Here is a 26891-nt window from a genome sequence, read left to right as displayed (position 1 = left end):
TGGTTTATGGTACACCATGTGCAGCAGCCTTCCAACCCGCTAAAGACCGCTGGCCCACTGCATTCCCCAAAGTCTGCACACTTGCCATAAGTCGGGCCGTACGCCCGGCTAACACTTACTCCTGAAGACAGACAATCCGCCTGCCCGTCAATGTCAATACATGAAGATCAAATATAAATAATAAAGTTCATAACAAACTCACATCTTTATCAATGAAGTAGGTTTTGTCTTTCTCCTGTTCTGGATTTAGATGAAGTATCTTTTCCTCTGTAGGGAGAGAAAACAATGTGGTTGTAAATGTAAATGTAAAATAAACAGAGCCTCGGCCCATGTAGAGTCAGTGATTTTCCGTTTCAAAATTAATTTTTTTTCCGTTTCTGAAAATCTGCAATTCCGTTTCAACTTGACCTAAAAATGGAAATTCCGTTTTGTCACTGAAAATGTACACAGCAAAAACCTGAATTCCATTTTGCAAGGGTGAATTCCATGAATTTTTACATGAAAAGTATAAGAACCGAACGGAATTTCCATTTTATTTACCGGTAAAATCACTGTCCCTACCCATGGCTAACCTCTCTCTCTTCATTTGCTTTCAAATTTCAAACATTAATTCTCAATTTTCTTGTTTTAATGGTCAAATGAATAATCCTATAAACTATAAATAGAATGAACTGTGAAAATGGAAAATGCAGCATGGATCCACACATGCATTCCCGAAAAACAAAGCTATTGCAAAAATAATCAGGTATACAGCGGTGCTTACCGTCGGAAGAGTGGTTCTTGAGTCCATATCGTGTGACGTCTAGATTCTCCCATACAATTAGAATTTCTACTGCCCCCATCTCGAGGGCTTTGAACGTATCTTCTACTCCGAAGCAGTACTTCCCCGTGTCTTGGGAGATCTCGTCAAAGTATTTACCTGAAGGAGATGAAAGTAACCATCACTCATGAGAAGTGCAATGAAATTAATTACGTGATTCTGATTATCCCATCTTTTAAGAATATTGAATTATTGATGACATTTAGTGAAAAATTTTAAGGGAAACAAAGCAGAAAAATGAGAGAAATTTATTGAATATGATGAAATCAATCAAAAGTCTTAAAGCTTTGTTTCAAGTTTTATAATTGTACATCACTTGTGAGCTGCTCTTCCAGATATTACGTACTCCATAAACTGCCTATATTACATTTACATGTTTATGATTAATCAGTGGGTATATTTCATACAAAGAGGTTTAGAACAATGTGTTAATGCATGAGAAAAATACATAAGAATTTTTTAACAGCATCTAATGGATTTTTAGACCTGTGTGGGCAAGAGATAGAGGGCACCTGGAAACTGATATTGTATAAGTACATATATAAATTAAGAAGATCATAAAACTTTTCTCCTTGATTGGATTTTTACTAGTTTGTTTCTGTCATTTTTTTCACCCTGTTTTTATCAAGGTCTGTCTAAAAGGTACAACAAATAAATTATACTAGAGTATCATCTTGCAAAATGACTTTATACCCCCCCCCCCTCCCCCGAGTTTAAGGTAAAAAGAAAGACTTATGAAATTGTTATCTAACAAATTTAGTGATTGGATCAGGGTGTAACATATATGGAGAACATATCTTAACATTTTCAGCCTAAACCTAACTTGAGAAATTGTTTTACAGCAGAAAGAAAAAAGGTGCATATATTTTTTATGTTGCTAAAAAAGCCATCTGCTCGAAAATATTATTTTGTATGACAAAATACACCCAATTTCTGGCAAAACATGTTTTCATTTCACATTATCTACATCATAACAGTTGAAGGACATACTTGTTTTATTTAATGTAGTAATGATCTGGAATAATGATGGACAATTTTGGGGGATTTACCCAAACTTTAATAAAAGGAACTTTACAAAACATTTTATCTTAACGGCAAACTTCCCTTCACTGAGCTTGAATACATAGGCAGTCCTGGGACACCAATGGAACTAACAAAGCAATGCTTTTCTTTTGTTTACCAAGAATTCAATTGTGCTTTGGAAATCATCATATCAACAGGAACTAATCAAGGACAAACATCCACAATGTGGTTTGGCAAACGCTAAAGCCCAGATTCATTGTCATAATGAACTTCCCAGTTGACTACTGAATTCTGCATTTGAATTGGACTTTTTACAAGGACTGTCCAGTTCGAGTTCGCATTGGGTTAAGAAAAAAAACAATGAACAGGTCTCAGGAAGTGGCATGCTTAACCCATGCTCAAAATGTTGATTTAAAGGAAGATGTATGATTTGCTTGCTATTTTAAAAATAACATACAGGAGACTATTCAGGCAATATTGTGACAGGCGATATATCATATCATAGACCCAGTATCTTCTATTCATTTGAAATGTTAAAGGGGAATCCAACCCAAATACAAACTTGTTTTTATAAGGAAAAGAAAAATCAGACAAGTTGATAGGTGAAAGTTTGAACAATATTGGACAAACAACAAGAAAGTTATGAATTTTTAAAAGTTGTAAATATTGGTAATCACTATACCCATGGAGACTTCAAATTGGCCGCATATGGGATGTCATAGTGATGTAAGGCAAGGACTACTCTTCCATGTACTCCAATACATATTATGGCTAAAATGTCATTTTTCCCAAAAGTTTAATTTCAAATTATATTTTTCTTTCATGAGGACATCAAACAATATACTACCTGGGTTATATTTAGATTACTGCCCCAGGGGTTTGGGTACTTAGGAGAAAACCACAAATCCCTGATAATAAAGTACATGGCCCATGGGAAAGTTGTCCTTGCCCCTTGTCATAATTTACTTACCTAGTTGCCAATTTGAAATCTACATAGTAGTATTAGTGATCTCAATTTTAAAGCAGCTATAACTTTCTTATTCCTTGTCCGATTTCTTTCAAACTTTCACCATTCAGTTTAATTTATTTTTCTCCTTCCCAACACAACATTTTATGGCCAAGGCTGGATTCCCCTTTAATGTCACGATTCATTAACTTTGAAAAACGTTTACACTATAATAATTAACAAGTGATAAGGGTTAATGGACGGGTAAAAAAAAAGCCTAAAAATATCACTGAAGGTGATTTATATATACCCCTGCCCTATACTGTTACCATTGCCATGCAGTTTTCAACACATGGAAATAATATACGTTGCCCATCTTTACCCCAAGAACATGTGTGAGCACAATTTCATGAGAATTGGTTAAACAAGTGGAACGCCTCTGACAGTCTCGCCTGCATTACGCAATGCGATGTAGCAGCAGTGCTTCCTTTGAAAATAGCTAATGAATATTATTCACAGAAGAAAACTCTAATATGATAATGAAATATTATGCCCATTGACCCAAAATGACCTTTGACCATGATCATGTGACCTAAGACATGTGCAAAACAATCATTCATACTTGATTATCCTTATGTCGATGTTTCATGAGCTAGATCCATAAACTTCCTTAGTTATGATGCCAATTCAACACATACTCCAACACGGCCAGAGTTCATTGACCTTTAAATGACCTTTGATCTTGGCCATGTTCCTGAAATGCATACAGGGTATTCAGGGATACACTGAACTAGATCCATAGACTTTTAAAGTTATGATGACAATTCCACAAATACCCCCAATATTACCAAAGTTTGTTGACCCTAAATGACCTTTGACTTTGGTCATGTCACCTGAAACTTGCACAAGATATTCAGGGAAACATGGTTGCTCTTATGTCCAAGTTTCATGAACTAGATCCATAAACCTTTAAAGTTATGATGACAATTCCTCAAATAACCCTAACATGGCCAAAGTTCGTTGACCGTAAGTGACCTTTGACCTTCATCATGTGACCTGAAACTCAGGCAGGATCTTCAGTCATACACTATTACCCTTATGTCTACGTTTTATGAACTAGGTCCATATACTTTCGAAGTTATAACAACATTTCAAAAACTTAACCTTGGTTAAGATTTCGATATTGATTCCCCCAACATGGTCCAAGTTCATTGACCCTAAATGACCTCTGACCTTGGTCATGTGACCCAAAACTCAGGCAGGATGTTCAGTAATACTTGATTACTCTTATGTTCAAGTTTCATGAACTAGGTCCATATACTTTCTAAGCTATGATGACATTTCAAAAACTTAACCTTGGTTAAGATTTCAATGTTGACGACGCCGCCGTCGTCGGAAAAGCGGCACCTATAGTCTCGCTCTGCTATGCAGGCGAGACAAAAACTGATTAAGTAGTCCGAACCGCAAGATTTAATTTTCGCCATATAATACATTTTTACCATGGCATAATGATTTCTGACACACACAAAAAATGTGTCTTGCACACCTTTACCTCAAGACCAATGCTTGTTCCAAATTTAACCCCATCTAGGCCAGGGTATTCTGGGAGATCATATGGTGGGGGGGGGGGGGCCTGGGAGGCCCCCCTTGAGATCTTGGCCATCAATCACGCCGAAATTTGGCTCGCAGGTTGCCTGGGATATAATCTACAAAATTCTTTATTAATTTATTTTATGCAAATCGCTATTAATTGATTATGCTAATTTATGCGTAATTGGTATGCAAAATCATACTTTTTCCTCTGATTACCTACATAAAGCTCCAAATGTTCTGTTTTTTGGTGTAGAAACTATTCGTGATATTCTTAGCAAACAAATTTTAAAAAATTGCGATATCACATCAATTTCTTATGTATTATATTGTTTTTTGCAATTTCTTATGTATTTCTTTTTTTCAACCTTTTGTTTTTCCTTGTTTTTCATGAACTTTGTTGGGGACTCTTTTGAGATCATAAACAGCATTAAATAAATCCATTTAGGCCAGCGAAACTAAAAATAATCGTACATTTATGATTTTTTGGTTGAAAACACAATTTGCATTGATTTTGTACACGAAATCATGTTTTTGAGCATATTTTGGTCTGACATGCACTTACAAAAATGTTGCGTAATTTCGTTACCGCGTACCCAGGCGTCGCAAATTTGGTCTCAAAAGATGCGCAAGACATGAAAGTATCCAAGGCCCCCCTCCCCCGGCCTAGATAGGGTTAATGAGAATCAATTAAAAACTGAGGAAGTGGTTTGAACTGAAAGATTTGCAATGGACAGATGGATCAACCAAACCATACATAGATTCCATACCCCCTTCATTTTTGTTTGTCAGGGGAAGTAAAAACTTCCCCAAAAGCTGCTGAAATTTCACATTTGACATCTTTAAATCTATAAAATGCCCATCTATTTTCCATATTTCCTTCCTTCTTGACTATGAAAGTTAGTTTTCAGTTGATATATGTACAATATTTCGGAACTTTTTGAGAAAGGTTTTTTTTTTCTACATATAGTTAACGATTGTCAAAAAAAGGAAGACCGAAATGCATTTTAACAGTCATTTGAACGGCTTTTACATGTTTTGATTAAGCCTTAGTCACGATTCGTAAAAATTACTGTCATATCACGCAGCCCTTTACTGCAAATAGAACCCGGTGGGTGTTTCATAAAGCTGTTCGTAAGTTAAGATCGACTTTAAGAATGACTGGTGAACCTTTCTCACGAGCTAAATAATCACCAATGAACATTTACTGGTGAATATCACTTACCACAAAAAGGATCACCAGTCGTTCTTAAAATCACTCTTAACTTACAAACAGCTTTATGGAACGGCCCGCCGGTCTCTTTTCTCAATTCAATCATAAAACTTACCAATAAGTTTCTTCTCTTGAATAAATTTGACATTGGATAAGACCTCTGCTGATAGTTCAATAGCTTGATTAAATCCATTCTCTCCACCGTACGATACATCAACCAATTTGAGAATTTTAGCTTGCAACCTCTGTAAGAAAAAGAAAACAATGACTCACTTGTATGTTAAATGTACCTAAAGGTGTTAAAAGTGTTAAAAAGCTATTAAAAGTCGCAACGACTACTGTCTCAACATGAGATTGAATTAAATCAGAGTTGAGCTCAATCTTATAATTCAATTTTATTTACAGTACTTATTTCATAGTAATCGGTAGGTTTATGTAAACTATAAACTCAATCTAGGAAAATATGGCAACAATTAACCTTCATTTTAAATACTTTCTATAGAAGTAATTGAGTATATATACAAGACCAAAATACATAATTCATTCTAGAGTAAGGCACGAAAATGAGATGATTTTGGGGTTCAATAACATTTGCTCCGGCGACAATTGCTCCACTATAAATTCTTCACTTATCGAATGACTGATTTAGTGCATGTCCAATCAGGATTTTTGTCAGGTTTTTTCATTCATATCTGGCAATTCTCGGTGGAATTTCAGGTTCTAAATTACACTGGCGCATTTCAGCAACAGTTTCCACCTTACTCAGTTCAAGGTCAAGTCCACCCCAGAAAATTTTTGATTTGAATAAATAAAGAATAATCAAGCTAGTATAATGTAATGCTGAAAATTTCATCAAAATCGGATGTAAAATAAGAAAGTTATGACATTTTAAAGTTTTGCTTAGTTTTCACAAAACAGTTATATGCACAACTCAGTGACATGCCAATGAGAGATTCAATGATGTCCTTTACTATTTCTTTGTTTTTATTGTTTGAATTATACAATATTTCAATTTTTACAGATTTGACAATAAGGACCAACTTGACTGAACCATTAAATGTTAAACAATGGTAATTCCACATGTTCAGGGAGGAAGAATAAACTCCTGTTTCACAGGACAATGAGGGGAAAATTAGAATATTTCATGTTTCATTCAATAAAATACAAAAGACATAGTGACGTCATCAGTACCCTCATTTCCATACTGACCAGGATGTGCATATAATAACTATTATGTAAAATAAAGCGAAAATTAAAAATGTCATAACTTTCTCATTTTACATCCGATTCTGATAAAATTTTCTGTGTTATGCTTGTTGTATTTTTCTCTTTTTATTCAAACAAACTTGTTGTTGTGGTGGACTTGTCCTTTAACCCTAACTAGGCCGGGCTTTTTTGGCTGTTCTGTGGCCAGGGGGGGGGTTGATTCAACCCCCCCTGAGGTCTCGGCCGCCGATCGCGCAAGCGCCAAAAAACTTTGCACGTTGGTAGTGTGCGATGTAATCTACAAGGCTGTATGGTAAAATTTTCCAAAATAATGAAATTTTATTTTATATGAATTAATTATGCTAATTTATGCATAAATCATACGTTTTGCTCTAATTCACTAAATAAAGCTCCTAGAATGCTAATTTTTGGTAAAAATATTCTTTGTAGCATTCTTAACAATCGCAATTGAAAAAATCTTCGGTTTGGAAATAAATTTCTGATGTATTTTATTGTTTTATGAATTTCTTATGTATTTCAACCTTTTGTTTTTCTTATGTTTTATTCAACCAGATTCATTGCACAACCTTTTTGAAGCATAATTATGCTAAAATCAATTGATTTCAGCTGTTTAGAGTAAAAATAATCATATCTTCATGAATAAGATGAGAAACCTCAATTTGCATTGACTTTGTACACAAAATCACGTTTTGGAACAATTTTTGGTCTGACATGCACTTACAAAATGTTGCGTAATTTCAGAACCGCGTACCCGGGCGTCGTAAATTTTGTCTCAAAAGATGCGCGAGACTTAACAGTATAAAGGCTGCGAGTGGCACGGTAAAAAAAAAAGTTGCGCGGCAGAATAATCGCAGAAAATGTTGAGGGGGGTTGATTCAACCCCCCCCCCCCCCGGCCTGTTTAGGGTTAAGCCAAGAGATGGACTTGGATGGTTCTGATATACTCAACTGCTTGCTGTGACTTATTGGCCAATATTCTGAAGTTGGGTTTAACTTTATAGACCATGGTCTAACTCTGTGCTAAAATTATGGGAAGCCAAACGTTTCAAAATTATGTTTACAGTGAATGCTTCTCATGTTTACTGTGCTCTGTACTAATTCTTTAATGGTGAAGACAACTGTGTCCTTCCCAGGCAGTTAATAATGTTTTGGGAGTCAAATGAGCTGATACATTGAACCACTACTGTTAGAGATTTATGTAACAACTGGCTTTCCATAGTTAAACCACAACTTAAATTTAAAGTTTAAATCAAACCCGACTTCAGAATACGGGCCATTGAGTTTAGGTTTGAAATCACTTACAGGATCGAACATATCAGATTGGCTGAGTTCTGTCTTGAAATCAGCAGACCCTGCTAAGATGAGACCCCCGATGTTGGGCTTGTCATTACTGATGTACAGTTGAACCGCCGTCTCGGCGACCTTCCTCACGTAATTGTGGCGCTTCTCCATCCTGAGACGAGCAAAACGAAGAGCCGACTGACCTCCACGACCTTGGGAAGAAAGGGGAGATTTGGAGATGGGTCATTAAAGGCATACTGTCTTCAGTTTTCACTGGGTGAGAGTGGGTTTTTTTTTGCTGACCACAGAATTATGATGAGTGGATCAAGAAACAACTGTAAATGGGATAATCACTGTAAGTGGGGCCAGCTTACTTGCTGTCCATGTGATGAAGATTCTCTACATTAAAGAGCTTCAGACACTTTTGGCTAAAGAAAGTGGAATAATGATTTGAACAGAAGAGGCAAGAAGTGGGCCAGAAAGAACTCCCTTCCTACAAGGAGAGTGTATGGTGCGTACATTGTACGATGTCCCTGCGCTGATCGTACTATACCCCTGTGCCAACCAAAAAATTACTTTTTTTCTTTCCAGGGCTCTTTTTGGAGAAACTTAAAAATTTTCCAGGGCTACTTTTTCATTTTCCAGGGCTCTTTTTCCACTTTCCAGGGCTACAATTTCTGGAGCTATTTCGCGGCTTTTTTGCGTTTGTGTGTGTGTGTGTGTGTGTGCCACATTGAAGGGATGCTGGTCAGCAGTGCAGGGCTGCTCTGCTGCAGGCTCTGCTTTAACAAGATGTACTGATTTATTCTAATAATTCTAGTGAATTTTGTCTACTACTCTACTGTCTCTTCTTCCAGTATAATTTAACATCAGTTACATTTTCATTATTTACAAACAAAATTGAGGGGGAGATGTGATAGTATCATTAGTGTGACTATGACATATTTCCTTGTCTCCCCCTCAATTTACACACTACACAGTCAAGAAATATACCACAATAACAATTTACCACATACACATACAAATACAGTGGAACCTTGTTATAAAGGAAAGGGGTTGGAACCTTGGATAAACAAAAATACAAAATCCTCTTATACAAGTAACAAGGTGATTTTGCTGGTCCCAAATCTTATATATTTCTGTTTTGTACACACACTAGTCACTACACTAATATGGTAAAAAAGAAATAGAAAAAAATAGAATAATAATAAGAAGGTAATTGTCAAGGTAATTCATTTTGTGATGGTTTTAGGTCCTTGTTATAAAGAGGTTCCCCTGTACTAGACTACTAGTTTGTATTCATATATTGTAATTTGTAATACAAACCTTTGCAGACACATCAAGTCATCAACATCAACATTCAATCTATCTATAGAGCACTTGAGAATTCTCCTTAATGATTTAAGACATAACAGCTTCACAATTTCACACTCTGAGTCTCTGACTCAGTCTCAAGCTCTCATATTGAGAAATCCATAGTTTAAACAAAATTACTCAGTATTCAATACAATGAATACATGTAGCTTTCAGTTCTGATTGAATTTTATTCATACTTTTAACTTTTTTGTTGTCAATTTTGTTTTTACAAATCATAATAATCATCACTTCCCTGAGCTTCATTACACAACTAAGGAACTCTGGCAAGTGGGCAGCAGTAAGGGATAAGCGGTAGGTAAGTAAGATCTTTTCCTATTTCCTAAGCAATGATCATAAATTTGTCAAGAGCACCATAATTGACTAGACAATAGACATACAATGTATGGTAATTTTTTATCAGACACATTTTTTCATCATAAACAGTTTGACTTTGTAATTTGCTTTTGATTTGTGGGTTCAAGTTCATGTTATCTTCCCTGACAGGCTCATTGGCTAACGATCCTAACATGATGGGTTAAAGCTTAAGCCAGATCAAATGATAGATACAGACATACTGATTCACTAAAAGATCAATGTCTTAAATTCAGTTTACTTAAATGAGTTCTCTAAGGACTGAACTAGTGAGTAGTGAAGTTAGTGAACTTAAGAAATTACCCTGTAGTATCTGCATTTGAGAATATAAAGTATATCTGCAAATAATCTGACTATCTGAGAGTACTTGTAAGTTGTAATCATAGTATAAGTAATAAGTATAGCAGTAATAGCACTATATACAAAGTAAGAATAAGATGTACTCCTGAAATGATTTTGAAGAGAAATGCTTATCACTGTATCGCATAACATCTTTAATCTTTAATTTTACTCTTCCCCCAGCTTGTACGATGGCTACTGGGCCTGGCTAGTCCTGACTGGGACCTGATTCACTGTCATCTGAATGATCCGATTCAGTGGCATGAGTGGCATCTGCTGGCCTGGGACCATAGGGTTCTACCCATGGTCGTCTGGTCGTCTTTCCTGCTTTAAACCACCTGGTGACAGCAGAGTCAGTGGTGTAGGTTTCTTCAGCTGGGCCTTCTAACGAGATGGCCATCAGATCGTCGAGAGTGGTAGTATGAAGTCGTACCCTCCAGTCGGTCTTGATTCTGTTCATTAAGGAAAAGCCGCGTTCCACAATTGCTGTAGCAAAAGGTAGGACTTGGACAATCTCCATGACATGAAAGAAGTTCGGGAAGTCATTCTGGCGTCTGCGGAAAAGGGTGCCCCACAAGTTCTTCCACGACATTCCAGGCTTGAAGTACATCTGCAGAACCTTCTTCAGGCGGATCCACTCTGCCATGACTGCTGCTGGATCACATCCATGTGCCACCAGAGGAGTCTCGAAGTGGTCAATGAGGACTCTAACACCATCGTCTACCTTGTCATCTAGGTCCTTGAGATCCTCTGGCCAGGTCGTTGGGTTGAGCGATGTAACTGCTTCGAAGATCCTGCTGTCCTTGAACGATGAGAACCTCTCCTCCAGGCATCTGATCAATGGCTCAAGGCAAGCTGGTCGAGAGGCATCAAACTCTGCATGCCCTGCTGTAAAACCAGTTAATGAATGACCTCTGTAGCTCCCATCGTCAAGGCATTTTCTCTTCACAGAGTGGAGATGAGGACCATCTTTGTTGCACATGTCCTGGACAACTTTGACAGTTGTCCCCAACACCTCCACCACCTCAGCCAGGGAGCTGTCCTCTATCTGGAAAACCAGAGAGACTTGAGAGAGTTCTTCTAGGATGTCCATATAGAGGGCCATGTGATAGATGAAGGTTTGTGTCGACATCTTTTTTAGCATCCCCCTCGCCTTAGCAGCATCCTCTTTCTTTACATCCGCCCTCTGCTCGCTTCCAAGCTCAACAAGATGAGCTGTCACAGCTACATAGTTCCTGTCAAGAGCTTTCAACGCTCTCCTCCTATGTTCGACCCATCTCGTCCCATCTGCGCGGGTCGGTCGAAGAATCTGCTCATTGAGGAGGTCAGCCATGTCGTGAAGCTCCCGCACTCTTTTGGGAGACTTCCTGTAGAATGCAGCATAGGTGCTCAAGAAAGAGTCAATCTGAGAGAAAAAAAAGAAATAGGAATATTAATACAGAGAACTCCCATTAATGAAGAATACAAATACACAATCTGAATTTTGAAAATTGTACACTGATATCTTAAACAAAATCCTGTTATATAAGAGAGTAACTCTTCTGGTTCCAATTCCCATGCTTCAAAATTTATTTATAGAAATCTAAATGTTTTTTTAAATCCTGATATAACATATTTTTGATCTATAAAAGTGAATGACTGACTGTACTTGTTCTGCTCCCCAAGTTTCAATGTCCAAATCTAAGCTTTTTCTAATTCTGAGTTCATTATAAACAAGATTGAAGAGTCCACTGTATGTAAGTCTGTAACTAGTCTACTCTACTGTAACAACTAACATTTTAATTCTGAAACGTTCTGTGTTTATGTTTACTGGTTTGTAACTCTTAATCTAAACTTTATAACTTACTCTTTATGTATGAAGTATTTTATAAGTACACATGTACCTCTTTGGTGAAGAAGGTGTCCTTGAAGGCATCCTTGGCTGCCAGCTCCAGCCGATGTGCGATGCAATGTATGCCGACCACCCAGGGCATTTCATTTTGTAGTTTGGTGACAACACCTGAAAGTAGAATGGATTTTTTTGTTTTTTAATTCAAATGATTGGAAATTTGGAATGAACATTATTTGCAAATATTGAATGGGAATAGGAATTAGGAATTATTGTGAATGACTGAATGTGAAGTAGAATGTGTGAAATTGTGAATGTTTTTTCTTTAATATTTATTTATGTGAAATTCTGTTTTTAATTTATTAAGTATTTATTAAGTATCTATTAGTATTATGCAGTAGAGTAACTGATTTAGACTCAGCTCATAGACACGCTTGTCTCTTATTAATAAACTCCTTGTGACTGGAAATATTACTCTGTAGTCTGTATTAAATATCACTCATGGAAAAACACTAGAATAATATAAATTACAAAGCAGTTACTGTTATGATAATAATGAAAATATATTTTTAAAATTTGAAAGAATGTATTTTTATAAATGTGTATATTTATTGAAAATGAGTATATGTAGCATAAACTGGTATCATAATATCCATGAAGCTCACCTCCCCTGCAGCCGAAGTTCACACTTGCTCCATCTGCACAAAAGGCCACAAGGTTGTTCTTCCAGTCTGGATGGGTGTGCTGGTTGAAAATGCTGTCAACTGCTTGCAGAACACCATCAGCCGTAGCATTCTCTACATCATGGATTCTGTAATAAATTCAAGTGAAAAAAAAAAAAATCTAACAAGTTTTGATAATCAGCATTTACACCACGGGTTTTGAAGTTTTGTTCTTCTTTTTTTTTGGGGGGGGGGTGAGGGGTGATAGGGGGCTTCCTACCCACACTAGTTAGGCTTCAAAATAGCTCAGTCTTTTTAGTGTTCATTAAATTCTCTTCAAATTTATTATTCAATCTACTGCACAGTGACAGTGGCACAGTAGGGCCTATTATGTGTTACCCATTATACAATTTTCAATTCAATTCAAACAAAATAAGAAAAAAAAATACATGTAACTTACAATATCATTCTGAATGTTAATAAAACTTTTTTTTTCAACTCCAAATTTTAAATCAAATCATAATTTCTCTTGAGTCTTGTATGTTGAAAATATTAAATTGTTTTTTGATCATAGACTTTTTAGTTTCACAAATTCATATCAAGCTGTTAGCTGTACAAAATAAACTTACGAAAATTGTGCTGGAGAAGGAAATTTAATTTAAACTTTCAAAGACAGAGAAAGGGAGAATTAAAAAAAAAGTTATTCCTCGGTTCTCACCCGAAGAAACGTGTCCGAGGGATGCCGTCATCCAGGTCCAGATATTTGATGTACATTAGTTCTTGTTCCAGAGAACTCCGATCAGTGCTTCCGTCAATGAGGATGCTGATGTATCTTGATTTTCTGACAGTGTAGTCGATTTCCTGGCGGATGTCCTCTGCCAGAAATTCCGTGAACATATGTGCTTGGACAGGGTTCAGGTACGTTGTGCCCAGATTCACGCCATGGCGCTTCTCCAAGTTGGCCAAAGCTGGGAAATAACTGAACGGAAGCTCGTGCTTCGCGAGATGGTATGTGATGTCGAACAGCAGCACCATCTTCTTGAACGCCTGCTGGTCCATTTTTAAGACCGCTTGAACTATCGGTTCTTTTGATCGCAGGTCTTTCTTCCAGGAATCTGAGAAGAATATTCAGGAGAAAATAATTTGGTAATTAGTATGTGTGTAATTTATGTTAAATCACAATTATTTACCAGTGACAATTGACAAAGCATTGTGGTCTGAGTAACTGGCCTTTCAATAAGGTGGCTTAAGGCCTTAAATTCAAAATTGATTACATGTTGATCAAATAATCTCCCTGATTTTATTATTGAGGTGAGTTGGTACCATGTTATTTTGTTAATTTTCCAAAGGTGGCACCAATGTTAAGTGTTGATATCAACAAATTCTCAAGTTGAACAGTTTTTCCCCTACCCAGTTTGAAGAGAAAGAGGAAAAATACATTTCATACAAATAAAAAATGGTAGATCTAAATATTGTGTGTCGTTTAAAAAATAAAAATAAATAAATAATAACCTAATACTTTTTAATAGATCTAGATCTAGATCTAATAATTAAAACAAAATCATATTTGAATTTTTATTTAAAAGCGATCCCAAAAAATGACATTATTTAACAAGTTTCTACAATATGCGTACCATATGCTGCTCTGTGTCCGTCGCTCTGACCATGTCTCAGAACAGAATACTTCTTGGTATTCTTTGTTCCGACCAGGAACGGATCGGTGGTGACTGCGCCCCTGTTGTTGGCTGAAGTTTTTTCTTGATACTCACGACAGGCGACGCAGTATGGCAGTGTATCCTATTACCGGACACCTTTATTTCAGTGCTTTAAAAATGACAACTAGAGGAAATACAATCAAGAAATATTTGCACTTGCTATTCCAAATATTATGAAAATTATGAATATGATAAAATTATTTTATATTTACCAACCGTTTTCTTTGCATCACAATTGTCGCATACCCCTCCACGAAAAACAGTTATTTTCGCGCGTGACAAATTACATCATGATTCCGGACGCGCGCCGGACGGGTAAAGATATTCTTCATTATAATGATGTAAGAAAGAATTTGTGTGAATTTTTCTTCAAATATCATATCATATGTGGAGCGTTGTGGCCCAGTGGATTAGTCTTCGGACTTTGAAACAGAGGGTCGTGGGTTCGAATCCCAGCCATGGCGTAATTTCCTTTGGCAAGAAACTGATCCACAATGTGCTGCACTCAACCCAGGTGAGGTAAATGGGTACCGGTAGGAAGTAATTCCTTAAAAAGCTGTGTGCGCTATGAACGCCTAGCTTAGCCGGGTAATATAGGAGCGCCTTGAGCACCTAACAAGGTGGATATGTGCGCAATATAAATACCCTATATTATTATTATTATCATGCATATATTCTAAGCTTATGTTTGTTTGTTTTTCACATCAAATCTGAGCAGATGTTGGTAATAAATTCGTGTTTGATAAATTTTATTTTGACTTCTTAGCTGCATGTTCCATGGCACTTTCCAACACTATGCTCGTTCGTATCGTAACGCTCATCAGGTTTGATGCGCTGTCGATCGACGGTCGACGGCTCTAGTCACGGTAAACCTCGCGCACGGTATACCTCGAGTCTAGCCGTCGACGATTAACCACAATACACCACACTTCATCATTCGATCGAAGGAGCGGACGAGACTGAAATTCGGCAAAATCAGGCCCATTTTTCCATCAGAAAATATATCAATTGTTAATGCAAAACTACGTTATATGATATTTTAATCATTTTCTGTCATTTTAGAGATAAATAAGGTAAAAGTTGGATTTTTTTGCCTTGTTTTAGCAATCTTGTTCTATGTATTGCTCTGTGAAATTGAATTGCGGAAGTCTTACGGTACGTAATTGTTTTCGTACGCAGTATAGTACCGTACTATGCGCGTCCGGAATCATGATAGTGTCCGGTAATACAATACGTTACTATACACCTGCAGAGCTCCCCCGGCGGGACGGGCCGTTCCAAGCCAATCGAGGCCCCACGACTTCACGGTCGATTCATGGATAACCGGCTTTTTTTTCCTCTTAGTCTTAGCCTGCGGGGCATCAGCTGCAGCTGGCCTTTCTTTAGTTCTGGCAGGTGTTGTTGCCGTACCAGGCCGGATAAGAAATCTATCCATTCCGATTTCCAAAATGATTCAATCCAAAGTACCAAACGCGAATTCGAGCTAGTTACAATTACAAAATCTATCTACAGTATAGTACAGTAGTAACAGTACGTATACGGTAGCTAGCATATACGGTGTAATCATACATGCGATCGCGACGAAGCTTCGAAGCAGCGCGGTGCGAGCTAGCGAGAAGTACGTACCGGTACCATCTCGAATTCATAGGCACATGTACCACATGCACTATTCACGCCCGTAAACAGAGATTCACAGGTAAGTTCTCTTAGCTGACACGATCCTATGATGGACTCGCGTGCGCTGAAATGAGCAATGTTATTGTGCCACTGTATCTTGTATTTGCTTGTGCGACTCTGCGGGCAGCTCCGCGGTGATTTACGTACATATATACGTGATGTTCGCAACTGCAGTCGGGCAATGAGTTTGGGATTTTGTAGCACAATTGGTGTGCGCGTAGGAAACAGCTCAAGATGCAATCACGTACGTATGCATGAAATGCTACATAAATATACAGTGTTGACGGGGGCGATTATGAGTTTTGCAGTCGCCCTCGTGTGAATGTTTTTAGCCCTTTTCCGGGGCTCTTTTTGGACTTTCTGGGGCGAATTCGCCCGCCGCCCCCGTGTAATTTTTTGGTTGCCCTGTGCTGACTGTACGATGCTCCTACAATGTGTTTGTGGGCGACAACCTTACAATTTTGAAAGATTTATACAAATCCATTATAAAAAAATCGTAGCTCCCAAGGTGATCGTGTATCTGTACGAAAAGTCGAAAATGCTACATTTACTTACAGATTCACGATCAACTTGGGTTCTATGATGGTTACATGTCATCCTTAGGAGATCGTACCAGTAGGATACCATCACCTTACTTGCAATAATGATTGTAGACCAAATGGTACATGGGGCATTACTCACCGTGTTTCTTTGGTAAGTCTACTGTGAATTTGTGAAGGACTTCTCTAGTGTTTCCTGATAGTGTACCAAATAGAGCACCGTTACCGTCCATCACGATGAAACCAAATTTATTGTCGTCTGCCAGTAATGCCATCAAAGCCTGTCAAAGGGTATCAAAACACAATTCAGAGGGAATGAAATAATATTAAATACAATGTTAAATTTGCCTAAATTCAATTTGCTACCACTGATGAACTGGTTTTGGAAAATTTGACTGAGAACCTAGCATGACTAATGTACTTTTCTTGAACAATATAAGATGTGAAGGCACTATATATCTTACATACCAATTCTAATAACTTCAAAATTATCTAAATCAGGGGCTAAAACTGTGGAATACTGCTGCTGCTGCTGCTACTACTACTAGTACTACTACTGCTGCTACTACTACCACCACCACTTCCACTACCACTCCTCAAATACAAGAAATTAATATGCCTAGGTGTTGAAGATTTGCAGGTCAGAACTCTTTATCAACCACATCACGCATCATTAATAACTTTTCCCGACTCTAAAACACCAGTGTGGATAAATGTTCTGTCAACATATGATGGGGCAGTGTGGTAGCATAACCTGTGGGGGTAGGGGATATACTGCAATACCCTGCAAGTTTGGCACCGCCAAGAGCATTCACCCCCTCTATGATCCTTACATGTATGGATCCCCCCCCCCCCCCTTTTCAGGAAAGCTAACCCAGGTGAGCAGGTCTTTTAGCAGGATGCCTAAGGCACCTTGTCAGAAGTCTGGGCCACCTCTTTCCTGCAGGATTCCCGAAGGATTCCTGCAGGAACCCTGCGGGAATCCTGCAAGGGGCTTTTCATCATTAAATCGGTATCCTCACGGTCCACCAATGACAAAACAATGGGGGAATGCGGGGAAAGTCGCCATGAAAGATGCACAGCGCATTTATAACGGTTTATTTCCGATTGGTCAAATGCCAATTCGTCCAATTACCGACTCGTATACTATCATTTGGTCTACCATCAGTTCGTCCACTATCCACATGGTCTAACTGCCATTTCATTTCGTCCACTTACCATTTTTTCTAATAACCAGTTGGCCAAATAGCCATTTAGTCCATATACCATTTGGTCTAGTTGGACTAAGTGTTCATTGGGCAAAATGAATGAAAATAAAATAGATATTTGACCAACTGGTTATGAGACGAAATGGTCATAGACGAACTGGTGATTTGACGAAGTGATGTTTGGACCAAATGGTTACTGGACCAAATAGTTCGGACGAAATGTTGATGGATGGAATGGCATTAGACAAGATGGAGTTTTTGTGGCGAGTGGAAGAGTTGGCAGTAGACAAATTGGCAATTTACCTTTAAAATAGCATGATTCAGGCAAAAAAAAAAAATATGCAGCAAATACTTTTGACAAGGGTTGACCTAGTATACAAACGCACCTTGCATGATGCTCAAGGATCTGGCTAAAACCATTCACATTGAAGGAACATCAATAGTACTCAATGGTACTATTGATGTTCCGAGTGTGAATAGTTATGGCTTGTTTGAGTCTGAGTCAATGAATATTTTTTATATCCCTTCCACCTGTATAATTCCTCATCCCATCAAATAAGAAAAAAATAAAGAAAAAAGTTAATAACTTATGAAATATTTCATCTAACTTTTCGGAAATGCTGAACGCTTGGCAGGCAGCAAACTCCCCTCGAAAGTTACATTAGGATTAATTTAGATCTAACGTTAGGCCTAAATTGTTTATTTAGATCTAATGTTAGCAACTGTTCCGTTTAATCTTAGATTTTACAAAGACTATTTTGGAGACTTAAGACTTATCAGTAATTTGGTTCATAAACAATACACAAAGTGCTTTGATATTCAAGACATGGTTGGTTCTTTCGGTTCACGGGTACCGCACAAACCAGACCATGCCCTTGGGCATAATCGGGTCGCAATCCCCTTGAGCCTCTAGAAACAACCATGCCTCTCATAGCAGTCCATATATCTATACTACAGCCTACCTCTGTGTGGAATTTGTTATCACATAAGTACAGCGATGTGTTGATAGGCCTGAATGGTTCAAAGTCAATGTTAACTTTCTTCTCTTTGCCGTCGTCCGTGACGATCGTCCCGCAGTAAATGACGAGCCCGTTTGGAGGTACTTTGGAATATAGTTTGAGACGTTGCTGTACTGATGTGATTGCTGAGAGCACGGACAGTCTGCAGAAAAAAGGAATATATACACATATGAATGTACATGGGGCTGTGTATTTAACATGCAAAATAGGGCGCAGGTACAGAGAAAGACAAGGAAAGAGAAAAATAGAAAAAAAAGACACCTGAAACAAAAAGGGGGAAGGGAAAAACATGTTAACTGAAAAAAAAAAGGAGAAACTGCAAAGACTGCTCTTTTCTTGATTCTTCCAAAGATAGCTGAAGAATTTTGAAATGAGAGCAAACAGTAGGGGGAAGTGAGAGCAAGATAGAGGGGGGGTAGGAGAATACTTGGTAGACCAATATACTAAGCAAAAGTATAGAGTCAGATAGATCTATATTGCCTCTTGTCTCTCAGAAGAAGTTTTAAAAATAAATTTCTACTTTTCTCTACAACTGAATTTACACTTTGTACACGGATGAAAGGATGACTATCTTTATCTATTTTCTTTTTTTTTCTTCACATATTACGTCCTCGTTCCTATTTCTGTTTCTTGGTGACTCACCTGTTTACTCTACTTTTTATGTTTGAAGCCGTTCCAAATTCATCAGCCAACATTTTTGCTACTCTTGAGATTTGATCCTTGGGTGGGATAATGAGCGAAATCATACTGGTTCCATTCCTTCAAATCAAAACACAATAAAGATTAATTTACAGCATGTTCTTAAAGGTAAATTCCAGTTCTAGTAACGATCTCAAAATGACTTGTTACAGAATCTAATATAATGACCACCCAAGTGTCTGTTTGTATGAATAAAAAATATGTGCCAAAGGATTCTGGAAGAAATTGTGTAATTGCTGAGAAATAAGCAAAATAAGCGCGGATTCGGTCACTTCCGTCGGGTCTTTATTCCAGCAATAATAATACACTGTCCCACGTGTGCCTATCTGTGTTGGTGATCTTCAGTGTGATCGTATTTCAGCTTAGATTTTATGATTTCACAAAGTTCAGTTTATGTAACTGTACCAGATCTAGATCCACGATGATAAAGTCATACTTAACCTTGGTTTTACAGACTTTCTCACGAAATTAGTGTCTTACTGCAACTACTGTAATTTAGCTTTAAAAGAAGTTTCCATGTACACATACATAAAAATAACTGCTGGTATTCCAATATGGACTGCAGTATGTTAACTTTGGGTGTGCAGAGTAAATCCATTATACAAAACATGTAGTTTATTGGGGGGGGGGGGGGTTTGTATTGTATTATACCTGCAAAATGAAGGTCCATATTATATTGACGAAAAATACACGTATATTATAAATAATACAGCTTTAAGAAGTGAAATACTAATAAATCTTCCCTCATGATTTTTTGTATATGCATGGAATATGACAGTATGCTCTAATTTACCTTTAATGTATTATTACAATTTCTGCAAAAGACACTAAGGGTTACAGTATAGCAATAAGAGGTGTTGTGGCTCGGTGGCTGACTTTGAACCACAATGTCTGGGGTTCGAATCCTAACGCAGCACTCGCGTCCTTTTGCAAGGTGTATTTGCCACTCTCCACCCAGGTGTGGTAAATGGGTACCCGGTAGGAAGAAATTCCTTGAATGTTCGAAAGTCCGATCAGCGTAGCCATGCTACATTGTAAAACCGGGGTAATAGTATACAATAATAACCATTTTCAATTATTTGATAAAATAACATTTTATTGATTTTTTTATTACACGCTTCATGGGGAAAGTGCTTGCATATGACCTCATACATTGTAAATAAAAAAATTATAATTCTAATAACATTTGTAAATCTTTGACGGATTTTTTTCTCAAACCTTCTGTCACCAATATATTATTTTTCTGCTATTTTTTCAATATTTTTTTCTGTCTGGGTGAACTTCCCCTTTAAAAATTAATACCAAAATACGGGGCTCATATTTCATGAATATTATGAAAACATAGACATTTAGCATAGTTACTGTCATGAAATTTTAATCAACTGCCCTGTTACCATGGCAACTACTAGACTAGTAATTACCACAATATCAAAGCAACCATGTAGTGAAGTACTTACAATGTACAGAGAAGGGATTGGCTAGTGCTGGGATAATCACATTCTAAAATCTTGGCAAGAGTCCTGCATGATGTTGTTATTAAATTTCTAATGCCAATGATTCATGAACAATAAATCCTGATGGATCAAAGCTAGCTGTCCAAATCAATCATTTTTTTTCTCTCTTCACACCATGAATAACACAACTAAGCAAGTTATTACTTTGTTGGATATTTAGAAATTCCTGATTTTTTTTTTACCACTCTTTGAAATATCATATGGATTGGAATTCAACATTTGAAAGATTGGAAATAAAATACACAGTTTGTACTTCAAATCTGTCTTTTTCTTATTTTCTTTAAGTTACTGGTACACAGTCTATTCTACTACTTGGTGCATACTACTATCATGTACCATCAATGTCAAACCCTCACATTTAATTCCGTTTTGAAGGCCATCCACAATTATTTGAATGCCTGTCTCAGTCTCTTGAAGTAGGCCTATATTTGTTCTTAATATTACTTACACTAACCTATTATGTTTTCAATTTCCATTTACATGTACAGACAGAGCACTTTTCCTTACAAGTGTCTTTCGCTCTTTACTGATTACTCTACCAACTGTTTTCATTGGGAGGCATGTGTTTTCTCATCTGTTCCATTATGTTTTTTAAAACATAGTCATAGGGAAAACATTAAGATATTTCTTGAGAAAAAGGCCTTTGTTTCTAGCAATGACAATGGCTAAAGTGAGCAAACTTCTCAATGCTCTGCAATCCTCTCCTAAAACTACACTACTCAACATCCATGATCCTTGCTTTGGACTGACGTGTCATTCTACTGCCATACGAACCATATGACACTAGATGCACAATTACTCTTCACAAGCCAACTAATGAGTTCCTGATCAACACAACAATGCTACTGAGAACGATTTACTCTTCTAATATCAGAGAGGAGTGGATGATCTACTGTAAACAGAGAAAGTTATTGAGTTACAATTTCTATCATTTTAACAAAAGTGCTCCTTTCTATTTTCTGTAGTAAGAAGATGAAATGAAGGACAAAACTTATTTCCTTTGTATTAAATTTGTTATTCTGTTCTGATGCAAAAGGCCCCTCAAAATGCCTTATCTAATTTCAATTTGATTTTCCATTTTGGGGTTCTTCTGAGCATCAGTCTGACTTTGGCCATACACTGTTATTTCTCCATGTTTAATGGTGAAAAATATCTTAGTTATTATCCCTAGACAATAACCAATTGTTTGAGTGCCAAAATAATGCCAAATGACCTCATACACTGAATGACTTAAATGACTGAATCTGTATTGTTAGGGATTTGTTGTGGCAATCCACAGAGTCACCATAGGCATAATAAATAAAAACCAGAGTTAATGCAGACATATACAGTAGCTAGCCTTGCATATCGCAAGTCCACATGCCCTTTTATTTACAAGTACTAGTGGAGTAAATATGAAACAGTAATTTTCTTGCAATCTTCATAATGGAGTAAAACTGTGATTTGTAGAGGAGAAATGAGTCACGACTATCTATTTCTATCGAACTGCATGTAATTACCAATTCTTCCCAAAGATATCAAGTAATTTTGTTAAGAATTGCTTTCTGTTTTCCACTCCAGACTACATGTGATATGATCATAAAAAGAAATACATTACATTCATGGTGGTAATATAATTTAAATTAAAGGTGCAAAATGCACTTGTTTCTCTAATTCTTATGACTTTATCAGATAAGACCAGACAGGCCAACAATGTAAGATAAAGTTAGATTTGGACATGTTTTCCACAAGCTCTCCCTTCCTCAATACAATGTCAGCTGGTTACAGATATTGGACTACTCTGTTATTTGTTTTTTATTCAAGTACGGTATTACATATCTCTTTCCTGTCCTCAATGAAATTAATATGCAACTTATACTAGTCTGGATTACAATGCTCTGCATTTTTATGCAGATCTCCAATAAAAGTGGAGGAAGGAGAAGAATTTAGATCAATGTTTCTCAAATTCTCACCCAACTCATATCTTGACTAAGGTTTCAGCTGCAGCTAGAGAAAAACAAACTCTTTGATTAATAGTATTTAAGGGTAAATTTGTTAATTAAAATGTGTAATATCTGTAGTATGAAAAAATATATATTTTACGAGCAACACCCGTCATCACATGATCATGGTCATTACATTCACCATCAAATGATCAATGATCATGATCATATTGATGGTCATTCAATTTAATGATCACGGTGATTCCTGTTCTGTCGGTCTAGTAGTATTTATTGCCTTGGGCTTTGTCATTTCTCTGGACTGAAGTCATCCAACATGGAATGATGAACCTGCAACTGGCTTTAATACAACACAACAATGCCCAACGTAGACCAAAAGCTTCGGTCTCTGTTATGTTGATTGTTTCGCTGAACTCTGTTGGCTCCACTCACCAAATACAGAGACTGAAGTTCTAGCTCGATCTGTACAGGGACTCAATGGCCATATGTTAATGTATTGAGTTCGGATAAAACAGGGAAGTGAAGTTGCGCGACAGCCGAAGTCACTGTTTTTTCCCCCGTTTTGGTGCATTTCAGGCCAAAACGGTATAATCTTTATTTTGGTAGTTCTTTTTATATATTTTTATGAAATAAAGACAAAATCAATGAGCCCCGTCAGGGGGATTTTGCATTGTTAACCCCCTAATGGTGGCTGCACGATAGCGAGCCGTCTGTGTACGAGGAGAAATAAAAAAAAATAAAATGTTGAAAAACTCCTCGAAACAGACAGCTGCCAACTGTCTATGCCCAACCATGCCAACGTTACAACAAACAAGTAGACTAGAGACCTTGCTTGTAATGTATACTCGTTCTACTTTGCTTACCAATTCATCACTTGTTCACTGCAACCACCCTGCCTGTGGGGAATCTACAGGTTGGACTATGGCATGCCAATGCTGTACAGAGCACACACTTTAAAAAATGATTAAAATATCACTTTTGTGACCAAAATTACTAATTTCCGTACAGTTGCAATTTATTTTTCATTAGTAACTTGGGAATAATTTTTGTATTCACTAGAGCACTCAAAAACTTGAATTTTGGGCATATTTTTGTGTACGCCCTCTATTGGTGGAAAATAATTATAATATGGCAAGAAAATTTTCATTTTTTATCACTATTTCTAATTAAGAAAAAAATAATTTAAAGAATCAAATTTACTTAAGGGCCAAGTTGTATGACGAATAGGTGTAATGGAAACTGTCAGTGTAATTTGTAAAAAAATCAAGCATTTGTCCCCAAGAAAAAGAGAAAATAAGCCAAACATTGCCATCCTTATTTTGCCACACATGGAGATATATTTTAACTGAGAACAAGGTTATAATATATCACAACCTTGTTCATTGAATGAGCATGATGAGTGCCAATTCATAAGACAATAACAGTTCATGACCCTACCATTCATTGCCTACTCAATAATGAGAACATACCCTCTTGCTGCCTGTAAACTTTTGATCAGTTTCTTGATTTTCCATATTTCGACATTCCTGTCAGCTGCAGTTTCCTCCTGTGCAGACATCTTTCTCTTATTCTGTTCCTACTCCTTGTCTCTCTTTCTCCAATCAACACTCTTGTTCACCAATAATTAGTTCCACTAACAATAACAAGACTAAAGTGTTGATTTATATTATCAGATTTGGCAAGGTTGTTGCCTAGCTTTGAGTGTGCTTATTTATTTGCACACGTTTGGCCTTCTGCAGATCTATTCAATGCAATTCCAATGCCGGTTGGTTGCAACAAATGAATGAAACTCAATCAATGGCCCCAACACGCTGTATCGACAACAGCGTGTGGCTCGTCTTGAACTGTATATTTGAAGTTTAACAGTACAAAATTCCACGATCAAACCTATTCAGGATCTTGGTCGATTAACTTCAAATCAGTTCTGTTCCAAAATGATTTGCATCGAAAATCAAGAATATGAAACAATCGCCTTTCACAATATGTTGGACACAGCACGTCTTGATATTTCGCCCATGTGATGAAAGTTCGCGATTTCCAAATAAATGCAATATGTATACGACTCAACCGGAAGTACGTATAGGTCACAACGATAACTTACGAGGGACTTACCGGGGACATAAATCATTCTGAAACTAATATTCGTTCTTATTTTCCATATAAAAATCATAGTAAAAAGAAAGAGATTATTGAAATACGATGTCATTAAAATAAACGTGATTTTATAAGTTAAACAATGTGAATTAATCAACACAATATATCTCTCGTAGAAAGAAACCCCATACAATTTAATGGATTCGTCCATTGCCCTCTATTTCACCTTTCTTTCATCGTAATGGTACATGGTACCGTGATAACTGATATAATATATTTTTTGGCCAGGAGAGATCCATCAATGCTGATATATGCTAGAATAACTCACTTGCTTTCAATTAAAGATACTGACTATCCTAGCTCTCATCTCCCATTCCCTTTTAAGATATTTCTTTTAATTCATGATTTCTTTCTCAAATCGCAAGTATTTTTTTCCTGATTGAGCAGCCTCGATCTGGTGAGATGGTAGGTCAGCAGTGATCTATTTTAGTGGTAGAGACGTCATCTTCTAATCCAACTTTTCGGAAGCGCGCGCTCAGTCGCGCTCGACCGCTTTATAGAGAATGGTTGAAGACTTGACAGACTTGAGGTTAATAAAAATTGTTGGAGGTCTAGGGGCATATTGTAAAGGCCTATATATTCAAATTTAGATCAGCACAATTCAGCGCTAAACATTTTCAGAAGGCCCGGTCAAAAAGGTTTAGAAAGGGCCAGGAAATGGTTTTCTAAATAAATTAGGAAAAAGTTTTGAAAACATAAAGTCGCCGCGGTAGGCTAATGTTCTATTGAAAAAAAAAAACAGAAATCTAGTTGGAACTTTTAAGTTTTAACCCATGGGTTAAAACTATCGAGGTTTCATGATAAATTGCTATTATCATGAAACCTCGATTATATGGCCATTGTGCCCGGCGTTTATATGCTCCTTTGCAAGTATCCTTTTTTGTCTCTCGATCATAATTATATTCTCAAACCCTCAAACATACTTTTTAATATCATTTACATAGAAAAAATGAGTCATTTGTATTTGATTTTTGTTATAAATTCATATAATTCACATCAATAAAATAAACTCTTTATTAAACTTTTTTGGCTGCACGGATTTCTTTTTTTTTTTTAAGGCATTGTTTTTATCAGAGACCAAAAGTCTTACCCCAACAACAATTTGAATTGAATATATAAACAGGAGGGATAAAAATGAAACAAGCAAAATATTGAAAATTCCATTAAATCGGAAGAATTTTATTCAGCCGAGTGAAGAGAATTTATTGAAAGTATGAATATCATGTGTGTTTGTTATAAAACGGTATACTTTGGGGACAGAGGGGCCTGTACGTATATATGATAAAAAGCTTTTTTTAAGGATTTGGATATTTAAAATGGAATTTGAATAACATCGGGGAGACTTACTTTACCTCTTTCTACGTTTCTCCAGTTTTAGACCGTCCAATTTCATATAGGAGTCATTTGGATTTATTTATGTGCATTTAAATTCACACGTAAACGTTTTCCCGAAGAGCAGACAATGGGATTCATTTAAAGACACTAGAATTCATTTATAATCATTAAAAAAGCTATGGTCAATACAATTTCAAATTTGATCATTTCAAAATGTGTCATCAGTGATTTAGATTTCGTTCTAAGGCAAAGAGGTTCGCTAATGGTCTTACAAATTAACGAATGTACTTCTTAATTTTGGGCAATGTCGGAAATTCAGAAATTGCGCAATCAATAAATAAAAAATGACCGATACCTTGAGCAACCAATTTCATTTTTGAGAGTTCAAATTAATGATGCGCAAATCGTTTGTTTTGCATGGCATCTGTATGCTCA

At 36.8% G+C, this 26891-nt stretch overlaps 2 protein-coding genes across 2 annotated transcripts in view; both read right to left on the bottom strand.

Moving 5' to 3' along the window:
• The window catches only part of LOC129272314 (eukaryotic peptide chain release factor subunit 1), a 32145-nt gene extending 6608 nt beyond the window's left edge, over nt 1–25537 (bottom strand). Inside the window, exons 1-8 of the mRNA XM_064107335.1 lie at nt 24437–25537; nt 19457–19573; nt 18758–18956; nt 16730–16868; nt 8121–8311; nt 5708–5837; nt 764–919; nt 203–267 (exon numbers count right to left, since the gene is read on the bottom strand). Of these exons, the coding sequence (XP_063963405.1) occupies nt 203–267; nt 764–919; nt 5708–5837; nt 8121–8311; nt 16730–16868; nt 18758–18956; nt 19457–19573; nt 24437–24525 (1086 nt within the window). The 5' untranslated portion in view covers nt 24526–25537. The remainder of the gene's footprint in view (nt 1–202; nt 268–763; nt 920–5707; nt 5838–8120; nt 8312–16729; nt 16869–18757; nt 18957–19456; nt 19574–24436) is intronic.
• On the bottom strand, nt 8667–14435 carry LOC129279760 (zinc finger protein 862-like). The gene is made up of 5 exons (XM_064107334.1): nt 14291–14435; nt 13375–13771; nt 12660–12805; nt 12050–12165; nt 8667–11571 (listed from the first exon to the last, which is right to left on the bottom strand). The coding sequence occupies exons 2-5, from the start codon at nt 13713–13715 to the stop codon at nt 10375–10377; spliced, it is 1800 nt and encodes a 599-aa protein (XP_063963404.1). The 5' UTR covers nt 13716–13771; nt 14291–14435; the 3' UTR covers nt 8667–10374.
• Nucleotides 25538–26891: the final 1354 nt, after the last annotated feature.

Source organism: Lytechinus pictus, chromosome 12 (genome assembly GCF_037042905.1).
Source record: "Lytechinus pictus isolate F3 Inbred chromosome 12, Lp3.0, whole genome shotgun sequence".
NCBI lineage: Eukaryota > Metazoa > Echinodermata > Echinoidea > Temnopleuroida > Toxopneustidae > Lytechinus > Lytechinus pictus.
The sequence above is the reverse complement of the archived record's forward strand: the minus strand, read 5'-3'. Positions and strand labels throughout refer to the sequence as shown.